The sequence below is a fragment of the Chiloscyllium plagiosum genome, unplaced genomic scaffold, assembly GCF_037043375.1.
Source record: "Chiloscyllium plagiosum isolate Xiang-an unplaced genomic scaffold, Cpla_swu_hap1 HiC_scaffold_35, whole genome shotgun sequence".
NCBI lineage: Eukaryota > Metazoa > Chordata > Chondrichthyes > Orectolobiformes > Hemiscylliidae > Chiloscyllium > Chiloscyllium plagiosum.
Genome location: NW_028270173.1, coordinates 4547614 through 4571073, shown reverse-complemented (window position 1 = coordinate 4571073; position 23460 = coordinate 4547614). Strand labels below are relative to the sequence as shown.

The following is a 23460-nucleotide window of genomic DNA, read 5'->3' as shown; positions in this document are numbered from 1 at the left end:
GAATGGTCTCTGATATTGCCCCCTCCCCCGGGATGTGCTCCTGGAATGGTCTCTGATATTTCCCCCCCCCCCCCCCCCCTTCCCCCCGGGATGTGCTCCTGGAATGGTCTCTGATATTCCCCCCTTTCTCTGGGATGTGCTCCTGGAATGGTCTCTGATATTCCCCGGCCCTGCCCCCGGGATGTGCTCCTGGAAATGTCTCTGATATTCCCCCCCCTCCCCTCCCCCCGGGATGTGCTCCTGGAATGGTCTCTGATATTCCCCCCCCCCCCCCCCCCGGGATGTGCTCCTGGAATGGTCTCTGATATTTCCCCTCCCCCTCCCCTCCCCCCGGGATGTGCTCCTGGAATGGTCTCTGATATTCTCCCCCCCCCCCGGGATGTGCTCCTGGAATGGTCTCTGATATCCCCCCCCCCCCCCCCGGGATGTGCTCCTGGAATGGTCTCTGATATCCCCCCCCCCCCCCCCGGGATGTGCTCCAGGAATGGTCTCTGATATTCTTCCCCCCCCCCCCCCCCCCCCCGGGATGTGCTCCTGGAATGGTCTCTGATATCCCCCCCCCCCCCCCCCCGGGATGTGCTCCTGGAATGGTCTCTGATATTTCCCCCCCCCCCCCCCTCCCCTCCCCCCGGGATGTGCTCCTGGAATGGTCTCTGATATTCCCCGGCCCTCCCCCCGGGATGTGCTCCTGGAAATGTCTCTGATATTCCCCACCTCCCCCCGGGATGTGCTCCTGGAATGGTCTCTGATATTCCCCCCCCTCCCCTCCCCCCGGGATGTGCTCCTGGAATGGTCTCTGATATTCCCCGGCCCTCCCCCCGGGATGTGCTCCTGGAAATGTCTCTGATATTCCCCACCTCCCCCCGGGATGTGCTCCTGGAATGGTCTCTGATATTCCCCCCCCTCCCCTCCCCCCGGGATGTGCTCCTGGAATGGTCTCTGATATTCCCCAGCCCTCCCCCCGGGATGTGCTCCTGGAATGGTCTCTGATATTCCCCAGCCCTCCCCCCGGGATGTGCTCCTGGAATGGTCTCTGATATTCCCCCCTTTCTCTGGGATGTGCTCCTGGAATGGTCTCTGATATTCCCCGGCCCTGCCCCCGGGATGTGCTCCTGGAATGGTCTCTGATATTCCCCCCTTTCTCTGGGATGTGCTCCTGGAATGGTCTCTGATATTCCCCGGCCCTGCCCCCGGGATGTGCTCCTGGAAATGTCTCTGATATTCCCCCCCCTCCCCTCCCCCCGGGATGTGCTCCTGGAATGGTCTCTGATATTCCCCACCCCCCCCCCCGGGATGTGCTCCTGGAATGGTCTCTGATATTCTCCCCCCCCCCCCCCCCCCCCCCGGGATGTGCTCCTGGAATGGTCTCTGATATTGCCCCCTCCCCCGGGATGTGCTCCTGGAATGGTCTCTGATATCCCCCCCCCCCCCCCCGGGATGTGCTCCTGGAATGGTCTCTGATATCCCCCCCCCCCCCCCCCGGGATGTGCTCCTGGAACGGTCTCTGATATTTCCCCCCCCCCCCCGGGATGTGCTCCTGGAATGGTCTCTGATATTCCTCCCCTCCCCCCGGGATGTGCTCCTGGAATGGTCTCTGATATTCCCCAGCCCTCCCCCCGGGATGTGCTCCTGGAATGGTCTCTGATATTCCCCCCTCCCCCCGGGATGTGCTCCTGGAGTGGTCTCTGATATTCCCCCCTCCCCCCGGGATGTGCTCCTGGAACGGTCTCTGATATTTCCCCCCCCCCCCCGGGATGTGCTCCTGGAGTGGTCTCTGATATTCCCCCCTCCCCCCGGGATGTGCTCCTGGAGTGGTCTCTGATATTCCCCCCTCCCCCCGGGATGTGCTCCTGGAACGGTCTCTGATATTCCCCCCCCCCCCCCCCCCCCCCCGGGATGTGCTCCTGGAGTGGTCTCTGATATCCCCCCCTCCCTGTAAATGCTGTTCCCTTGTCTTTCAGATCATGACCGACACCATGCGACTAACGCTGGCATCGACTGGGGGACCTACTTTGGGCCGAACAATAACAGCAACCACTGGGACTCGCTTTTCCTGTTTGTGGCCATCTTTTTCTTCTTCTGGCTGCTCAGTGTGTGACTGGTACAAATGTGGGCAAAGATTTCCTGCCATCTATTGGGGGTTCATACTGATCAATAAATACCAAAGCGAACCAGAAACCAGCTCCCTCCCAAGCACATTCCCCACACCGTCTGTGTCTCCTCTAACACCAGGCTAAGGGGCAGGAGCGTCACTTGTATCTGATTTAATGACCGCACTGAGGCAGCTGAGCTGGTCAGCTGGTCCAGAGCAGCTGAGATTTTACTCAGTGTTGTGAGGGCACAGTCGGTGAATAGCCAAGGCTTCTCTCGCACTCTCTTCCTCCTCCCTCACCCCTTTTTTTCTCTCTCTCTCTCCACCGCCCTCTCTCTCTCTCTCTTCCCCTCTCTCTCCCCCCCTTGCCCCCTCTCTCTCTCCCCCCTCGCCCTCTCTCTTCCCTCGCTCCTCTCTTTTTCTCTCTTCCCTTGCCCCTTCTCTCTCGCTCTCTGTTGGGAATGACACTTTCGATAGAGCTGGGGTGGGGTAGTGTGGGTAAAAAGAGGGAATTCATTCATTTGGTTTAGGAATGGGTGACTGCTGATGAAGCTGCCTCTGGCCTCAATGTTTTTGAGCACTCATTGAATGATTTGGTTGCTGAGCTCTTCCTGTGACTGTGGAGACTGCTCTACTCCATTTAACCATGACCTCTTGAGTAGACCAGGATAGAATTATGTTTGAATCAAAAGTGTTCGTGAAAGAGAAACATACAGTTTCCTGCTGGTTCTGCCCTCAGCTGATGGGGCTATATCTACATAACAGCCAGGACCCAGGTTCACTCTGTTAACTCTGGTCTCCATCACACTGCTGCCACACCTCCTGGAAACGGTGGTGGTTCATTTCCAAATCTCAGTCAGCAATCCCTGGTGCTCCTACATTTCCCACCCCCTCTCCCTTGCTGTTGTGTCTCCCTCTCCTTCCCCTGCCCTGGTCATTGTCTCCTGGTTACTCCTCTCTCATGCTTGCTGCACACACACACACACACGTTGCCTTGTGAGGGGATCGGGAACCATGCATTGGTGACGGAGCCTTTGTGGGAAACCTTTAGTTGCTATTTGCTTTGGAAACTGCAGCTGCTGTTGTAAATGGTCAAACAGGGCACTCTCAAAAGGCAAAACACCAAACAATGCATCATGAATTTAAATCCACATATCAACTGGGAGGGAGGGAGGGAGGTGTGGGGAAATGTTGATAGCAGTGTCCAGAGGCCCAGAGTATCTCTCAGACTGACTTGACATGGGGAGGTGTGTCTGTTGTGAGGGAAGGGTTGATAATTGACGTTTCACGAAATGTGAGATCCTCAGGGCTGACCTTTAGTCCGTCAGCCAACATTGGAAGTGAGCACATATTGCCCATTCCTGTTGACTTATGTTGTAAAGAGTCGGTCAAGCATTCTAAGGAGGGTTTAAAATAAATATGATCCAGTGGTTAGCAGCTGATCACTTGTCAACTGATGTTTCTCTGCAGAGGGTTGACGGACTGATCCCCTGAGCCTCAGTAATCAGGTTAACTATTCATCTCATCAGACAAGAGTTGACGTATCATGTTTATCAAGAACAGAAAAGCCACGTGATAAAGAAACAATAAGACATGGAAAATAATGCACACAGTCTGTACCAAGACACAGCAGGCTGCTCAGATGTCGTGTCTCGTTCTGACAGCTTGTGCTGTGATGTCCTCTATCCATATATTTACACACACACACAAACTGCATCTTCCTTCTCAAACTTGTAAATCCTTCTGTGCAATAGGCTTCAGTAGCTCTCCTGCTTGAGTATTAACACGTTTGCACTTTATAACAGCCTCATTCTAGGTTACTAACCATAGCAACGCAAACTGTCTGAGATTACTGACCCCCCACTGAATTGGGCCCTGGCCAAACCTTTCCCACCAGTTTCTGTGACAGGCTGCTATCCCTCTGGGCTGATGATGGGGCTTGGTAGATAAGGGATGGGAAACAGACTGGGCTGTAGAGTATGAATTTCCTCCACCCCCATGTCGATCCTGCCACCTTTGTCAGTTAAAAGCTAGAAGATTCTGTATGTTACAGTAATTTTGAGTTGATTTGATGAACCCTAGCTGATGCTAATCATTTTAATGTTTGAATGTAGGCCATTTTGGTCTGAATAAATGTATCTTGATTACAGAACGGAGACCATTGACTCGGTTAGCTTTGTCTACATGTGTATATTTTAAATCAATGCTGGCCACATCCCAGAAATCAAAGTCATCACCGGAGGGTAGGGTGGGGTGGGGGAGGAAGGGTCCCTGAACCTGAAACATTAACTCTGATTTCTTCCCACAGATGCTGCCAGACCTGCTGTGTTTTTGTTTGTTTAGAATGGGGGTGTACATTATTCTGAGGTTTCCTATGCAGTCCTGGTTGATCAGAGTGATTCTCAGGACATTTCTTGGCAAAGAGGAGCACTTCAGGAATCCCGAGGATGTGTTTTTCACTATTTCCCCCCTCCTGGAAAAGGCAGCCAGCTACATGTGCACTGTCCCCACCACTCACTCCCCAAACCAGTTTCCTTTAATCACACAGACTTCAGTCAATCCATTTTATTCAGCATTAAAGTTGAGGTACAGTGAAAATTACATTCTTAACATTTAAACAACAACAAAATCACTAACCAACCAAAACCACAGTTCTTGGGGTTGTGCAATTCTCAAGAGTGGGACATGGGCTGGGGATGTTACACACACAGCCTCCCAAGGGAGGGATGGGGTCATAATCAGAGGGAATATTTGAAATTGCTAAAAGACAACCTGCTGTGTATTTGAACACCAGATGGTGGCATTCAATGTGGTGTGAAGATCAATCTGCTGGGATTCCAACCAGCGCAGAGGTTTCCCTAGCAACGAGAACCCTGGACAGCTCCACCGGCCTTACTCCGACCTGCCTTCGGAACCAAACCAGCTGGGTGTACTGGGAAGGCACTAGCAGATACAGCAGCTTCATGGGGAACGTGTGGGCTCATACTCCACTAATATCCCAAGAGCAGGAATGAGGAGCAAGTGGAAGAGGGATAACAAGCAAAAGCAGAGAAGGCGAAGGAACAGGTTTACATTGTTTCAAGGGAATTCTGCTTTAAGAAGTGCTCCAGATTTGAACATATCTGGTTTCTCCCAGTTGACTGTTACCAGACAGCACTTTGCAATATCACTTTTTAAAAAACCCATAAATACTGCCAATGCAGGACTCTGTCCGATGCAGTCAGAGCCATTGAGAGCTGAAGGGTTTTGCTGAGCAGTCACAGGAGAACACACTGTCCTTCCTCTCTTCACCGTGCCCCTATCAGCTCTGATCCAGTTGCCGGTACAGTTTAATTGTTATTAACTGAATCTCCGGATCTCCACTCTGGAGATCCAGAGCTTCTAGCATGCAGTTGAGAGCTGCCTTCAGCTGCCCGCTCTCTATATGCTCTTTGCCACGTTTTACCAGCCTCTCGTATTGATCCAGCTCAGAATCCTTGCTCAGTGCACATGTATCAAGCACAGACACATCGACTGCCTTAGTGAAGGTATCCAGTTGTTCATCAGAGCCAAGCTCCAGCTCATAGGTCCCAGACTGTTCTTCCTCACTCCCTGTCATCATACTGCAGGACTCTGAGACCCCGTCGTCACTGCTGGCTGCTCCGAGCTCTGGGCTTCGCCTCTCAGAGGATGCTTCTTCCATGAACTGATCACCTGGCTGCTCTTCACTGGGTTCAGCTGCCTGCTCAGTCTCTCCGACCTCTTCAACATCGCTGGGCGTACTCGCTTGCTCCTCCTCCTCGTCATCACCTTCATCAGCAGCGTCAGGGATTGACTGGTCCAGGTCCTCCACATCATCAATAGCCAGACCAACAGCAGACCGCCGAGAAGCCACGGAGCGATTGCTGCTCCTGTCCAGGAGGGTCGGGAGGGGGGAGTAAAACCCTTTTGGGGTGGAAGCAGCTGCCACGCAGAAAGCCTGGAGCACCGGGCTTGTTGCAGACAGAGCAGGAGGTTGCTCCACGGCGCTACATGAATGGAGGTCGCTACTAGTTTCCTCCTCACTGTCACTGACAATCACTCGACCGTGAGGCTTCTTCCACGGTTGGAGAACGCACGAGTCATCTCCAAGACTGCTACCTCCTGGGGAAACCAGCCGCTCCAAATCTCCATCTGGCTTGGCTTTGGTCACAGGCAAGGGAGAGTCCTCAATCACCAGTTTGGCTTCAGTTCCCTTCTCCTCGCAATCTGGTTTCCACTCCTCATCCTCCTCCTCCATGGTCTCCTCCAAGATCAGGTTGAAATTGGATTCAAACAGGGCTTTGGAGCCAGGGGAGTTAGCTGCAGAGGTGGACAGCTGTGCCTTGGAGGTGTCACCTTGACACTCTGTGGGATATTCCTCTTTGGGAATATCGTTATCAGAATGTGCTAGAGAACTGTCCAACATCACCACACTGTTACTTGGTTTGCTTGTCTCAAGCGGCAGGTCAGCTAACTTGCTGCTCAGGTTGAGCACCTCATCAGTGACGGGCTCCGTTAGATTGACTGTGACCACTGGAGACTGAGGGCCAACGGGGTTTTCGTACAATGCTGGCACTGCGCTGGTGGTGGAAACTGGCTTGGGTCTGGGCTTGGGTCTGGTCGTGCCTCCTCTACTACCTGTAAGAGCAAAAACAAAAGCCTCAGGAGGGTGAGTGAATTAAAAACAAACACACAGTTTAAGCAAACTACTGTCACGGGTTCTTCTTCCCACAAGACCTAAGAGCAGGAAGCCAACTGGCTGATCAACTCTGTCCTGCCATTCACTGAGATCACACCCTCAACTTCACCTTTCCCCAGGACCTCGATTCCCATTCCTGATAAAGCATCTCTCTTTCTCTTGCTCTCTCTCAGCCTTAAATAAACTGAATGGCCCAGCCTCGATAGCCCTCTGCAGTAGGGTATCCCACAGATTCACTCCCCTCAGACAGTGAAGAAATTCCTCCCCATCTCTGTCATTGGTGGGTGACTCCTTATTCTGAGCCAATGGTCCTCTGGATCCTGGACTCTCCCATGCAAGGGGAAACAACCTCTCCCCTGTCAACATCCCCAAGAATCTGGTTTGTTTCAATGTTTTTGTGTCAATATTATCCTTGCCAAAGTATGTGAGCTCACATTTTCCTACATCCTGTTTTACCATTTGCTCAATCGGTTAATATCCCTGTGAAAGCAGTGCCATCCTCACCCACTTGCCTTGCCACCTAGTTTTGGGTAAACTTGCCGCTAATACATTCATTTTCCTCTTCCACGTGTGAATACATATTGTAAAGAATTACAGCCCTGATCCCTGTGATACACCACTGGGTACAGGTTGCCATTCTGATGATACCCACCTTATCCAAACCCTGACCAGTAATAGCTCACCGGTCCACGGTCCGTGATAATATGCTCCCTCCATCTCGGGGGGGGGGGGGCTCTTATTAAGTAACCCACATGTGGTTTCTTTTCAAACACCACCTGAAAATCCCAATATATTTTCCGGTTGAATTGAGTGGCTTGCTCAGTCTTGTGAGGGGACAGTGAAGAGTTGCCCACATCGCTGTGGGTCAGACGAGGAAACAACGAGCACATTTTAGAGAGAGCCAGGTAGGATGTTCCAACAACCTATGACGATCACAGAAACTAGCTGTACACTATAAACTCCACCAGCAGCAACATGAACCTGTATCCCCAGAGCATTAAGCTGGGCCTCTGGAATTCAGTGACATTACTTTCCCTTACAGTAGATTCTAACTCAATTAAGTGCTTTATTATCACAGGGTTAAGTTTTCAACCCAAGTGTATGTAAGCAAGGCACAGTCCCAGCATGTTCCCACTGAGTGATGGAACAGGGTAGAGGGGCTGAATGCCCCCCCCAATTCTAACTTGATCATAGCTGGAGCTGGGGTAGGGAGAGGTTGTAGCTCAGGCTCCTGCTGCCGAGAGGTGGGGGATAGGATCAGGCAGCTGATTTATTGCACGGTGGGAGTGAAGGGCTGACAACAGCATAAGCAACTGGTCAGACTCCGAGGTGAAAGTGAGGGCAGTACCTGGTAGAGGATGAGAGTCTCCTGGTCGGTTCAGCCTGGCAGCTTCAGTATTGGCGTGGAGATTTTGGACCAACTGCTGCTGGAGTTGGGACTCAGCTGCCACCAGCTCCTGGGCCTTCTGCACTCGCTGCTGGATGTAATTCCTGGACTCAGGGTCGTTTTCCTCATCAGAGGCAGAGGCAGTGTCCTGGGAGAAGATGAGATCATGATCGGTCACTCCGAACATCTCCAGGGTATGCAGGAAGGTGAGGTGTTGATCCAAGATGCTGTCTGTGCGTCTCTGACTGGCGTGCATGGACTGTAGCTGCTTCTGTGTACTCGATGTCTGGGGATCCTCCAGGATGAACAGTTCCCTCAGCTCCTGGCTGCTGAAGTAACGAAAGGGATTCTTTTTCTCACCAACCGACTGACGAACCAGCGAGTCTACCCAAAGACACAGATAAAAGACACCCCATCGTTAGTCACCCCATCGTCCTCAAAATACTCTGACCCTCATTCACATTAATATCAAGAAAGAGGGCACAGGACTTAAAGATTAGGGGGTCTCTCATTTAGACGGAGGCAAGGAATGTCCTAGGCCTGTCTTCTCCATTGAGAGCCCCGTGGACTGGTTACACAATAGACTCCTAATCCTGACCAACCAGAGTGTCAAGGGTTTGAAGGGACAGACAAGAAAATGGAATTGAGACCAGAATCAAATCAGACATTGAACTTATCAAATAGTAGGGCAGGTGAAAAAGGGCAGAATGGCCTCATTCTGTTCTGACAAATTTTTTAAAGTTAGCGATCCCTAACAGTGCAATCTCCAAACCAAAACAGAGAGAGAGCCCCAACACGATGTCAAACATTACTGACTTTCACCCTAAAGACCTCACTAAAGGATATAACACCACCACAGCACTGCCAGGAGAAAGCACATCATTGTATCAGGAACAAAACGGTTGTGAGCACCAGAAATGAAACCTAAACTGTTGAAAATACCCCACAGCTGTAGGAGAGCCTGGAGACAGAGAGTGAGAACGAACACTGAATACGATAGGCAGACAGGAGTTCAGCTCTGCGGTGAATTCTGACCTAGCTCCAGCTACTTGTTGCTTGGCTCGTGTTCACACACTCCATGCCCCACACACAGGCTGAATACAGGGAGGCATATCAGAAGCAGAGAGAGGCCATTCAGCCCTGTGAATCCACTCCCCCACTGAAGATGACAATAGTCAATTCGGCTGTAGTCTCAAACCCACTTTATTCCCCAATAATCTGTTGCCGAGGATAAGATACAGGATCAGGAGGTGGCCATTCAGCCCATCGAGTCTGCTCCGCCATTCAACGAGATCACACCTGATGTGATAATCCTCAACTCCATTTGACTTCCTTTTCCCCATAACACTCGATTGCCTTCCTCATTACAAATCTGTCTCAGCCTTGAATGCCCAGGTCTCAACAGCCCTCTGCGGTCAAGAATTCCACCGATTCATTCCTTTCAGGGAGAGAGAAGTAATCGCTCCTAATCTCTGTCTTCAATGAGATGATGCCCCTCTGATCCTAGACTCTTCCACACAAAAGGAAGCAACCTCTTCACATCTCCACCAAAAACCTCGTCTGTTTCACTGAGGTTGCCTCTCATTCTTGCAAACTCCAACGAGTACAGGCCCACTCGACTCAAACAAAGACCGGATAGTCTGCTTGGACCTTTTTCACTGGAGCAGAGAAGGTTGAGAAGAGCCCTCAGAGAAGTTTATCAAATAACAAGAGGTTATAGATAGAATTGATGGTAGGTGGCTTTTCTCGAAATGGGGGATTTCAAGACTAGCTGGCACATTTTTAACGTGAGAAGAGAGAGGTTTAATAAAGACATGAGGCAATTTCTTTACCCAGAGGGTGGTCTGCGTGTGGAACGAGGAAGTGTTGGATGTGGGTACAGTTCCCACACTTAGAAGACATTTACATAGATAAGTGAATAGGAGAGGTTCGGAGGGATATGGGACCATTTTACTTTGGGATTAGGATCGGCATGGACTGGTTGGACCGAAGGGTCTGCTTCCATGCTGTATGACTCTACATTTCTCCTCATTAGACTGTCAGGCCCCTTTTAGGGGTCAGTGAGCTGGGTTGCCATGAAGAGGATTTACACGTATTTGGAAAAGCAAGGACTAATTAGGGATATTCAACATGGCTTTGTGCATGGGAAATCAGGTCTCACTAACTTGATTGATGAAGACAGAGAAGTGAATGTTGCTTATATGGATGGACTTCAGTAAGGCATTCCACAAGGTTCCACATATTTAGACTGGTCAACACAGAATACAGGGAGAACTAGCCATTTGGATACAGAACGGACTCAAAAGGTAGGAGAGAGATGTGGTTGCCTTTCAGACTGGAGGCCTGTGACCAGTGATGAGCTGCAAGGATTATTGCTAGGTGCACTGCTTTTTGTCACTTATATAAAAGATTTGGATGTGAATATAGGAGGTATGGTTAGTAAGTTTGCATGTGACACCAGAATTGATAGCGTAGCTGGTAGCGAAGGAGGTTACCTTGGACTACAACAGGACCGTGATCAGATGGGACAGAGTGGCAGATGGAGTTTAACTTCAATTAACGTGAGGTGCTACATTTTGTTACGGCAAATCAGGGCAGAAATTATGCACTTAATGGTAAGGTCCTGGGGAGTGTTGTCGAACAGAGACTTTGGAGTGCAGTTTCTTGAAAGTGGAGTCACAGATAGACAGGGTATTGAAGGCAGCATTTGGTACACTTACCTATATTGAGGCTGCTTTTGGAACACTGGTGTCCCCGCTATAGGAAGGATGTTGTGAATCAGAGAAGATTTACAAGAATGTTGCCATGAGGGTGTGAACTATAGGAAAAGGCTGTATAGGCTAGGGCTGTTTTCCCTGGAACATCAGAGACTGAGAGGTAACCTCAAAGGTTTAAATTCATGAGCAGCATAGTCAAGATCTTTGTCCCAGGGTAGGAGAGTCCAAATCTAAAGGTTTAAGGTGAGAGGGGAAAGATTTAAAAGGGACCTAGGGGCAACTTTTTCCAGGCAGAGAGTGGTGTATACGGAAGATTCTCGATTATCCAAAGGACATGAGTGGGCAGTATTTCATTCGGTTCATTGATTGCCGGATGACATAGGTTATGATCTTACTGGGTAACTGACATTCAGAATATCAAGGCTCCTCTGTATATGTAATAACTACAACACTGAGAAAGCAGCTGGATGGGTATATGAATAGGAAGGGTTTAGAAGGATATGGGCCAAACGCTGACAATGAGACTAGATCAGTTTAGGAAATCTGGTTGGCGGGAGGGAGTTGGACCGAAGGGTCTGCTTCCGTGCTGTACATCTCTATGACTCCATGAGTAACACCAACCATGTGGCTTCAGTTCCCACACCAGCTAAAGTTATCATGAAGGACCCTTTTTCTGATCCTTTCCCCTCACCTGAGATATGGAGAAGTGTTGGGGGTGGGGGTGGGGGTGGGTGTGAGTTCTAACAAATCACAACACGCTGAATGAAGGTTGCCTCTCGGGCTGAGTTGTACCTTTGAAGATTTGCCTCCGATATATCTTCTCCTCCACGGTGCCACAGGTCACCAGCCTGTAGATCACAACGTTGTCAGTTTGGCCAATTCTGTAAGCTCTGTCCACTGCCTGGGCATCTGTGGCAGGATTCCAGCTGGGGTCAAAGACCACTACCCGGTTTGCTGCAGTGAGGGTGAGGCCTACACCACCGACCTGGGTGGTGAGGAGAAAGACGCAGTGGTCCTCTCGCTGCTGGAACGCCTCAATCTTTTTCTGCCGGTCTGGCAGGGCCATGGTGCCGTCCAGCCTCATGCAGGAGAAGCCACGGTTTGTGAGGACACGTTGGATAATGTCCAACATCTTCCTTGACTGGGAGAAGACCAGAGTGCGTTTGCCTTCTTCCCGCAGCTTCTCTAGCAGACCCAGGAGGAAGACCAGCTTCCCCGACTCGCTGATTAGGTCCTGGTCAGGCACACGGCTAATGTCACTGGCAGCATTATCGTCTGCAGCTTCCCCTTCAGAGCCACCGAGGCCCAACTCCTGGCAGATATGGTGGGACAGCAGCCTCGGATGGTCACACAGCTTCTTCAGGTTGGTCAGTTGCACCAAGGGGGAACGCCTACTTTGCAGCAGCTCTTGGATCTGCTCTGATGAGACAAACCTCTGGTAGATGTCCTCCTGGATGCGGCTCAGGTAGACCCAGACAATCAGATCATTCTTCCTGGTCAGGCCTGGCATCTGGGCTTCACAAGGAGAGCTGGGCGGCTGGACCTGCAAAGACTCATGCATCAGCTGCAGGTTCTCCTTGGTCCGCCGCAGGAAGTAGGGCTCAATGATCCTCATGAGGTTCTCAGAGATGCGCAACCCTAGAGCCTTCTCAGCCGGAGTGGCATCCTTCTCCCTAGCTCGTGTGATGGGGTTCTCATACTCCATCTTGAAGGTCTTGGCAGTGCCCAGCAGAGAGCCCTGGCATGCAAAGTCAAAGAGGGACCACATCTCCTGCAGGTTGTTCTGCAAGGGCGTTCCAGTCAGCAGGATTCGATGCTTGGCAGGGATGGCACTGACGCATTTGAAGGTCTTGGTGGACTTGCTCTTGATCTTGTGGGCCTCATCAAGAACAAGGTAGTCCCAGGTGAACTCATGGCCGTCCAGGCTGCAGAGCTGCTGCCAGTTGTTAATCACCATTTGGTATGTGGTGATGACCACACCTGCTTTCCGCTGCACTCTCTCCAGATTTTTGGTCCTCTCTGCTTTCATGCCATGAAACTCTACAAAACATAATGTGAGAGGAGACCACCCAATGTCACAGGCTGTAGGTTCAAAGCCCACTCCAAACATTAACTGCAAAAATCGCATCAGCACGCTGAGAGAGTGCCACACCGTTAGAGGGTCCGTATGCCCATCAGACCCTCACCATTCACCACAATCTACATCCATTGATCTCGCTATGCAATCCCCGTCCAATGTCCTCACCCTCTTCCTACCAGATACCCTTCCACTCAGAACCGTCAAGTTCCTCCAGCCTGACCTCAGTAACCCCCACTCCTGTAGAACTAAGCCCACACCATCTCCTCCACTTTCCATGTAATCTGCACCATTCCCCAGTACGCTCACTTTCACTTAGACCACCTCACCCTAACCTCCAGCCCACCTGCAGATTGCTGTCCCTCTTCTGACCACAGCCCCCTACCTTGACCTCAGATGCCCTGGGCACAGGAGACCATCCTTTCTGACCACTCCCCAGAATATGCCTTGCCCTGCCTCAGAGCCAGCGCCTATATCCCAAGCCCCACCCACGACTCTGCCCAATTCCTCACACTCCGCCCCCTTGCCCACGCCCCGCCCACTCCTTCCACCCCGCCCCCTCCCAACCCCACCCCCTTGCCCACAACCCCTCCTCCCACCCCACCCCACCCCCTTGCCCACGCCCCGCCTCCTCCTCCCACCCCCTTGCCCACGCCCCGCCTCCCACCCCTCCCCCTTGCCCACACCCCGCCTCCTCCCCGCCCCCTTGCCCACGCCCCGCCCCCTCCTCCCAACCCCGCCCCCTTGCCCACACCCCCCCTCCTCCTCCCACCCCACCTCCTCCTCCCACCCCGCCCCCTTGCCCACGCCCCCCTCCTCCTCCCACCCCACCTCCTCCTCCCACCCCGCCCCCCTCCTCCTCCCACCCCGCCCCCTTCCTCCTCCTCCCACCCCGCCCCCTTGCCCACGCCCCGCCTCCTCCTCCCACCCCACCTCCTCCCACCCCGCCCCCTTGCCCACGCCCCGCCTCCTCCTCCCACCCCGCCCCCTTGCCCACGCCCCCCCTCCTCCTCCCACCCCGCCTCCTCCTCCCACCCCGCCCCCTTGCCCACACCCCACCCCCTTGCCCACACCCCGCCTCCTCCCAACCCCGCCCCCTTGCCCCCCGCCCCGCCCCCTTGCCCACACCCCGCCCCCCACCCCGCCCCCCCCTCCTCCCACCCCGCCCCCTCCTCCTCCCACCCCGCCCCCCCCTCCTCCCACCCCGCCCCCCCCTCCTCCCACCCCGCCCCCCCCTCCTCCCACCCCGCCCCCTCCTCCTCCCACCCCGCCCCCCTCCGCCCACGCCCCGCCCACCCCTCCCCATTGCCCACGCCCCGCCTCCCACCCCGCCCCCTCCTCCTACCCCGCCCCCCTCCTCCCACCCCGCCCCCCTCCTCCCACCCCGCCCCCTCCGCCGAGGCTGACCTCTGACCCTCAGGCCTGGCGTCCAGCGGCCGAACTCCGCGGCCCAGTTTCGGATGAGGCCGCTGGGCAGCAGCAGGAGGCACCAGCGGACCAGCTCGGCGTCGAACATGCCGGAGAGGAAGGCGATCAGCTGCACGGTCTTGCCGAGGCCCATGTCATCGGCCAGGATGCCGCCGGGCCGGCCGTCCCGGTGGAGGCGGTGCAGGAAGGCCACCCCGTGCCGCTGGTGTGGGTACAGGCGGAGGTAGAGGGGCCGGTAGAGCAGGAGGTCTGAGCCCGGCAGCGCGGTGAACTCCTCCTCCTCCTCCTCCTCCTCCTGCTCCAGGGCCCGCAGCGCCTGCTCCAGCCGCTCGATTCTCCGGGACACCTTACAGCTGCTAGGCCACACAGCCTGGGCCTCGCGCAGGACCAGTACGGCTTGCCGCAGCTCCCCGGAGCGGGCCTCCTCCTTGGCCCGCTTCAGCAGCTCCTGGTACCGGCGGAGGCGCCGGGGAGAGAGCTCGGAGCCGGCCTCCGCGCCGCTGCCCTGCGCCGCCATTGCTGCCCGGAGCGCGCGCAGCCCAACCGCCCTTCCCGCCACAAGATTCAAACACGGCCACGTCACCCGGCCCCGCCCCTCGTCCGCAGAGGCCCCGCCCCGCCCCTCGTCCGCAGAGGCCCCGCCCCGCCCCTCGTCCGCAGAGGCCCCGCCCCGCCCCTCGTTCGCAAAGGCCCCGCCCCGCATTTGCAAAGGCAGACATCACACGGGCAGAGCATCGCTACGCACCGCCCCTCACACACACAGCTCCGCCCCTCACACACACAGCTCCGCCCCTCACACACACAGCTCCGCCCCTTACACCACACAGCCCCGCCCCTCACTCACACAGCTCCGCCCCTTACACCACACAGCCCCGCCCCTCACTCACACAGCTCCGCCCCTTACACCGCACAGCGCCGCCCCTCACACACACAGCTCCGCCCCTTACACCACACAGCCCCGCCCCTCACACACACAGCTCCGCCCCTTACACCACACAGCCCCGCCCCTCACACACACAGCTCCGCCCCTTACACCACACAGCCCCGCCCCTCACTCACACAGCTCCGCCCCTTACACCACACAGCCCCGCCCCTCACACACACAGCCCCGCCCCTTACACCACACAGCCCCGCCCCTCACTCACACAGCTCCGCCCCTCACACACACAGCTCCGCCCCTTACACCACACAGCCCCGCCCCTCACTCACACAGCCCCGCCCCTCACTCGCACACAGCTCCGCCCCTTAGACCACACGGGTCGTAGCCCACCTCATTAACATAGAACTCCGCCCTTACAAACGCAGCTCCGCCCCTAAATTACACATACAGTCCCGCCCACTCCCACACAGCCCCGCCCACTCCCACGCAGCCCCGCCCACTCCCACACAGCCCCGCCCACTCCCACACAGTCCCGCCCATTCCCACACAGCCCCGCCCCCTCCCACACAGCTCCGCCCCCTTCCACACAGCCCCGCCCACTCCCACACAGCCCCGCCCACTCCCACACAGTCCTGCCCATTCACACACAGCCCCGCCCACTCCCACACAGCTCCGCCCCCTCTCACACAGTCCCGCCCACTCCCACACAGTCCCGCCCACTCCCACACAGCTCCGCCCACTCCCACACAGCCCCGCCCCCTCTCACACAGTCCCGCCCACTCCCACACAGCCCCGCCCACTCCCACACAGCTCCGCCCACTCCCACACAGCTCCGCCCCCTCTCACACAGTCCCGCCCACTCCCACACAGTCCCGCCCACTCCCACACAGCTCCGCCCACTCCCACACAGCTCCGCCCAGTTGCCAGGTAACAGGTGAGGTTCAGCCAGGCAGCTATCCAGGGGCGGAAACTAGTCACAGGGTCAAACCAGGCCGGAGGGTCAAACCAGGCCGGAGGGTCAACACCAGGCCAGATACAGGCCGGAGGGTCAATACAGGCCGGAGGGTCAAACCAGGCCGGAGGGTCAAACCAGGCCAGAAACAAGCCGGTGGGTCAATACAGGCCGGAGGGTCAAACCAGGCCGGAGGGTCAACACCAGGCCGGAGGGTCAACACCAGGCCAGATACAGGCCGGAGGGTCAATACAGGCCGGAGGGTCAAACCAGGCCGGAGGGTCAAACCAGGCCAGAAACAAGCCGGTGGGTCAATACAGGCCGGAGGGTCAAACCAGGCCGGAGGGTCAACACCAGGCCAGATACAGGCCGGAGGGTCAATACAGGCCGGAGGGTCAAACCAGGCCGGAGGGTCAACACCAGGCCAGATACAGGCCGGAGGGTCAAAACAGGCCGGAGGGTCAAAACAGGCCGGAGGGTCAAAACAGGCCAGAAACTGGCTGGAGGGTCAACACCAGGCCAGATACAGCCGGAGGGTCAAAACAGGCCAGATACAGGCCGGAGGGTCAAAACAGGCTGGAGGGTCAAAACAGGGCAGATACAGGCTGGAGGGTCAAAACAGGCCAGAAACTGGCTGGAGGGTCAACATTAGGCCAGATACAGGCTGGAGGGTCAAAACAGGCCAGAAACTGGCTGGAGGGTCAACATTAGGCCAGATACAGGCTGGAGGGTCAAAACAGGCCAGAAACTGGCTGGAGGGTCAACATCAGGCCAGAAACAGGTCGGTGGGTCAAAACAGGCCAGATACAGGCCGGAGGGTCAAACCAGGCCAGACGGTCAAAACAGGCCAGATACAGGCCGGAGGGTCAAAACAGGCCAGAAACAGGCCGGAATGTCAAAACAGGCCAGATACAGGCCGGAGGGTCAAAACAGGTCGGTGGGTCAAAACAGGCCAGATACAGGCCAGAGGGTCAAATATGCCAGAAACAGGTTGGAGGGTCAAACCAGGCCAGATACAGGCCGGAGGGTCAAAACAGGCCAGATACAGGCCGGAGGGTCAAAACAGGCCAGAAACAGGTCGGTGGGTCAAACAAGGCCTGATACAGGCCGGAGGGTCAAAACAGGCCTGATACAGGCCGGAGGGGCAAACCAGGCCAGATACAGGCCGGAGGGGCAAATCAGGCCAGATACAGGCCTGAGGGTCAACATCAGACCAGATACAGGCCGGAGGGTCAACATCAGACCAGATACAGGCCGGAGGGTCAAATCCGGCCAGATACAGGCCGGAAACTAGTCACAGGGTCAAACCAGGCCAGATACAGGCCGGAGGGTCAATACAGACCGGAGGGTCAAAACAGGCCAGATACAGGCCGGAGGGGCAAACAAGGCCAGAAACAGGCCGGAGGGTCAAAACAGGACAGAAACAGGCCAGAGGGGCAAACCAGGCCAGATACAGGCCGGAGGGTCAAACCAGGTCAGATACAGGCCGGAGGGTCAAAACAGGCCAGATACAGGCCAGAGGGGCAAACCAGGCCAGATACAGGCCAGAGGGGCAAACCAGGCCAGATACAGGCCGGAGGGTCAAAACAGGCCAGATACAGGCCGGAGGGTCAAAATCAGGCCAGATACAGGCCGGAGGGTCAAAATCAGGCCAGATACAGGCCGGAGGGTCAAAACAGGCCAGATACAGGCCGGAATCTAGTCACAGGGTCAAACCAGGCCAGATACAGGCCGGAGGGTCAAATCAGGCCAGATACAGGCCGGAGGGTGGAACCAGGCCAGAAACAGGCCGGAAGATCAACACCAGGCCCGATACAGGCCGGAGGGTCAAAATCAGGCCAGATACAGGCCGGAGGGGCAAAACTGGCCAGATACAGGCCGGAGAGTCAAACCAGGCCAGATACAGGCCAGAGGGTGGAACCAGGCCAGAAACAGGCCGGAGGGTCAAATCAGGCCAGAGGGTGGAATCAGGCCAGAAACAGGCCGGAGGGTCAACACCAGGCCAGATACAGGCCGGAGGGTGGAACCAGGCCAGATACAGGCCGGAGGGTCAAACCAGGCCCGATACAGGCCGGAGGGTGGAACCAGGCCAGAAACAGGCCGGAGGGTCAAATCAGGCCAGATACAGGCCAGAGGGTGGAACCAGGCCAGAAACAGGCTGGAGGGTCAACACCAGGCCAGATACAGGCCGGAGGGTCAAAACAGGCCAGATACAGGCCGGAGGGTCAAAATCAGGCCAGATACAGGCCGGAGGGTCAAAATCAGGCCAGATACAGGCCGGAGGGTCAAAACAGGCCAGATACAGGCCGGAATCTAGTCACAGGGTCAAACCAGGCCAGATACAGGCCGGAGGGTCAAATCAGGCCAGATACAGGCCGGAGGGTGGAACCAGGCCAGAAACAGGCCGGAAGATCAACACCAGGCCCGATACAGGCCGGAGGGTCAAAATCAGGCCAGATACAGGCCGGAGGGGCAAAACTGGCCAGATACAGGCCGGAGAGTCAAACCAGGCCAGATACAGGCCAGAGGGTGGAACCAGGCCAGAAACAGGCCGGAGGGTCAAATCAGGCCAGAGGGTGGAATCAGGCCAGAAACAGGCCGGAGGGTCAACACCAGGCCAGATACAGGCCGGAGGGTGGAACCAGGCCAGATACAGGCCGGAGGGTCAAACCAGGCCCGATACAGGCCGGAGGGTGGAACCAGGCCAGAAACAGGCCGGAGGGTCAAATCAGGCCAGATACAGGCCAGAGGGTGGAACCAGGCCAGAAACAGGCTGGAGGGTCAACACCAGGCCAGATACAGGCCGGAGGGTCAAAACAGGCCAGATACAGGCCGGAGGGTCAAAATCAGGCCAGATACAGGCTGGAGGGGCAAAATCAGGCCACAAATGGACTGGAGGGGCAAGATCAGGCCAGAAACAGACCGGAGGGAAAAACAGGCCAGAAACAGACCGGAGGGGTAAAATCAGGCCAGAAACAGACCGGAGGGGCAAAATCAGGCCAGAAACAGACCGGAGGGGTAAAATCAGGCCAGAAACAGACCGGAGGGAAAAACAGGCCTGAAACAGGACGGAGGGGCAAAATCAGGCCAGAAAAAAACCGGAGGGGTAAAATCAGGCCAGAAACAAACCGGAGGGGCAAAATCAGTCTGGGTGGCAAAACCAGGCCAGATACAGGCCGAAGGGGCAAAAACAGGCCAGAAACAGACCAGAGGGGCAAAATCAGGCCAGAAACAGGCTGGAGGGTCAAAATCAGGCCAGAAATAGGCCAGAGGGGCAAACCCAGGCCAGATACAGACCGGAGGGTCAAATTCATGCCAGAAACAGGCCGGAGGGTCAAATTCATGCCAGAAACAGGCCGGAGGGGCAAAACCAGGCCAGAAACGGACCGGAGGGGCACAATCAGGCCAGAAACAGGCCGGAGGGGCAAAATCAGGCTAGAAACAGACTGGAGGGGCAAACTCAGGTCAGAAACAGACCGCAGGGGCACAATCAGGCCAGAAACAGACCAGAGGGGCAAACCCAGGCCAGAAACAGACCAGAGGGGCACAATCAGGCCAGAAACAGACCAGAGGGGCAAACTCAGGCCAGAAACAGACCGGAGGGGCAAAACCAGGCCAGAAACGGACCGGAGGGGCACAATCAGGCCAGAAACAGACCAGAGGGGCACAATCAGGCCAGAAACAGACCAGAGGGGCAAACTCAGGCCAGAAACAGAAGTTCTAAAGTGAGGACGTTCGCCAATGATTGTTCAGTATGGAACACCATTCACCACTCCTCAGATTGTGAATCAGTCTGTGCTCAAATGCAACAAGATCTGGACAATATCCAGGTTTGGGCCGACAGGTGGCAAGTAACAATTGTGCCAGACAATACCATCTCAAATAAGAGAAAATCTAACCAATGCCCCATGACATTCAATGGTGTTATTGTCACTGAGTCCCTCGCTATCAACATCCGGGGGGTTACCATTGACCAGAAACTCAACTGGACTCACCATAGAAACACAGGAGCAGGTCAGAGGCTGGGAATCCTGCAGCGACTAACCCCCCTCCTGACTCCCCCAAAAGCCTGTCCCACCATCTACAAGGCAGGAGGGTGAGGGAATACTCCCCACTTGCCCCGGATGGGGGCAGCTCCAACAACACTCAAGAAGCTCAACACCATCCAGGGACAAAGCAGCCCCCGCTCGATTGGCACCACATCCACAAACATCCCCTCCCTCCACCTCCGACGCTTAGTAACAGCAGTGTGTACCATCTACAAGGTACCCTGCAGAAACTCCCCAAACATCCCCTCCCTCCACCCCCCGACGCTCAGTAACAGCAGTGTGTACCATCTACAAGGTACCCTGCAGAAACTCCCCAAACATCCCCTCCCTCCACCCCCCGACGCTCAGTAACAGCAGTGTGTACCATCTACAAGGTACCCTGCAGAAACTCCCCAAACATCCCCTCCCTCCACCCCCCGACACTCAGTAACAGCAGTGTGTACCATCTACAAGGTACCCTGCAGAAACTCACCAAACATCCCCTCCATCCACTCCCCGACACTCAGTAACAGCAGTGAGTACCATCTACAAGATACCCTGCAGAAACTCCCCAAACATCCCCTCCCTCCACCCCCCGACGCTCAGTAACAGCAGTGTGTACCATCTACAAGATACCCTGCAGAAACTCCCCAAACATCCCCTCCCTCCACCCCCCGACACTCAGTAACAGCAGTGTGTACCAGCTACAAGATACCCTGCAGAAACTCACCAAACATCCCCTCCCCCAACCCCCCGACACTCAGTAACAGCAGTGTGTACCATCTACAAGATACCCTGCAGAAACTCACCAAACATCCCCTCCATCCACCCCCCGACACTCAGTAACAGCAGTGTGTACCATCTACAAGATACCCTGCAGAAACTCACCAAACATCCCCTCCCTCCACCCCCCGACACTCAGTAACAGCAGTGTGTACCATCTACACGATACCCTGCAGAAACTCACCAAACATCCCCTCCCTCCACCCCCCGATGCTCAGTAACAGCAGTGTGTACCATCTACAAGATACCCTGCAGAAACTCACCAAACATCCCCTCCCTCCACCCCCCGACACTCAGTAACAGCAGTGCGTACCATCTACAAGATACCCTGCAGAAACTCACCAAACATCCCCTCCCTCCACCCCCCGACGCTCAGTAACAGCAGTGTGTACCATCTACAAGATACCCTGCAGAAACTCACCAAACATCCCCTCCCTCCACCCCCCGACACTCAGTAACAGCAGTGTGTACCATCTACAAGATACCCTGCAGAAACTCCCCAAACATCCCCTCCCTCCACCCCCCGACGCTCAGTAACAGCAGTGTGTACCATCTACAAGATACCCTGCAGAAACTCCCCAAACATCCCCTCCCTCCACCCCCCGACGCTCAGTAACAGCAGTGTGTACCATCTACAAGGTACCCTGCAGAAACTCCCCAAACATCCCCTCCCTCCACCCCCCGACACTCAGTAACAGCAGTGTGTACCATCTACAAGGTACCCTGCAGAAACTCCCCAAACATCCCCTCCCTCCACCCCCCGACGCTCAGTAACAGCAGTGTGTACCATCTACAAGATACCCTGCAGAAACTCACCAAACATCCCCTCCCTCCACCCCCCGACGCTCAGTAACAGCAGTGTGTACCATCTACAAGATACCCTGCAGAAACTCACCAAACATCCCCTCCCTCCACCCCCCGACGCTCAGTAACAGCAGTGTGTACCAGCTACAAGATACCCTGCAGAAACTCACCAAACATCCTCTCCCTCTACCCCCCGACGCTCAGTAACAGCAGTGTGTACCATCTACAAGGTACCCTGCAGAAACTCCCCAAACATCCCCTCCCTCCACCCCCCGACGCTCAGTAACAGCAGTGTGTACCATCTACAAGGTACCCTGCAGAAACTCCCCAAACATCCCCTCCCTCCACCCCCCGACGCTCAGTAACAGCAGTGTGTACCATCTACAAGATACCCTGCAGAAACTCCCCAAACATCCCCTCCCTCCACCCCCCGACGCTCAGTAACAGCAGTGTGTACCATCTACAAGATACCCTGCAGAAACTCCCCAAACATCCCCTCCCTCCACCCCCCGACGCTCAGTAACAGCAGTGTGTACCATCTACAAGATACCCTGCAGAAACTCCCCAAACATCCCCTCCCTCCACCCCCCGACGCTCAGTAACAGCAGTGTGTACCATCTACAAGGTACCCTGCAGAAACTCCCCAAACATCCCCTCCCTCCACCCCCCGACACTCAGTAACAGCAGTGTGTACCATCTACAAGATACCCTGCAGAAACTCCCCAAACATCCCCTCCCTCCACCCCCCGACACTCAGTAACAGCAGTGTGTACCATCTACAAGGTACCCTGCAGAAACTCCCCAAACATCCCCTCCTTCCACCCCCCCGACGCTCAGTAACAGCAGTGTGTACCATCTACACGATACCCTGCAGAAACTCCCCAAACATACCCTCCCTCCACCCCCCGATGCTCAGTAACAGCAGTGTGTACCATCTACAAGGTACCCTGCAGAAACTCACCAAACATCCCCTCCCTCCACCCCCCGACGCTCAGTAACAGCAGTGTGTACCAGCTACAAGATACCCTGCAGAAACTCACCAAACATCCTCTCCCTCTACCCCCCGACGCTCAGTAACAGCAGTGTGTACCATCTACAAGATACCCTGCAGAAACTCCCCAAACATCCCCTCGCTCCACCCCCCGACGCTCAGTAACAGCAGTGTGTACCATCTACAAGATACCCTGCAGAAACTCACCAAACATCCCCTCCCTCCACCCCCCGACACTCAGTAACAGCAGTGTGTACCATCTACAAGGTACCCTGCAGAAACTCCCCAAACATCCCCTCCCTCCACCCCCCGACACTCAGTAACAGCAGTGTGTACCATCTACAAGGTACCCTGCAGAAACTCCCCAAACATCCCCTCCCTCCACCCCCCGATGCTCAGTAACAGCAGTGTGTACCATCTACAAGGTACCCTGCAGAAACTCCCCAAACATCCCCTCCCTCCACCCCCCGACACTCAGTAACAGCAGTGTGTACCATCTACAAGGTACCCTGCAGAAACTCCCCAAACATCCCCTCCCTCCACCCCCCGACGCTCAGTAACAGCAGTGTGTACCATCTACAAGATACCCTGCAGAAACTCCCCAAACATCCCCTCCCTCCAC

General features: G+C 55.4%; 1 protein-coding gene across 1 annotated transcript; it reads right to left on the bottom strand.

Moving 5' to 3' along the window:
• Positions 1 to 4642: 4642 nt before the first annotated feature.
• Positions 4643 to 14921, bottom strand: ercc6l (excision repair cross-complementation group 6-like). The gene is made up of 4 exons (XM_087979119.1): positions 14380 to 14921; positions 11688 to 12935; positions 8140 to 8562; positions 4643 to 6730 (listed from the first exon to the last, which is right to left on the bottom strand). Exons 1-4 carry the CDS (start codon positions 14915 to 14917, stop codon positions 5394 to 5396), a joined length of 3546 nt encoding a protein of 1181 aa, XP_087835245.1. The 5' UTR covers positions 14918 to 14921; the 3' UTR covers positions 4643 to 5393.
• Between the last annotated feature and the right edge of the window lie 8539 nt (positions 14922 to 23460).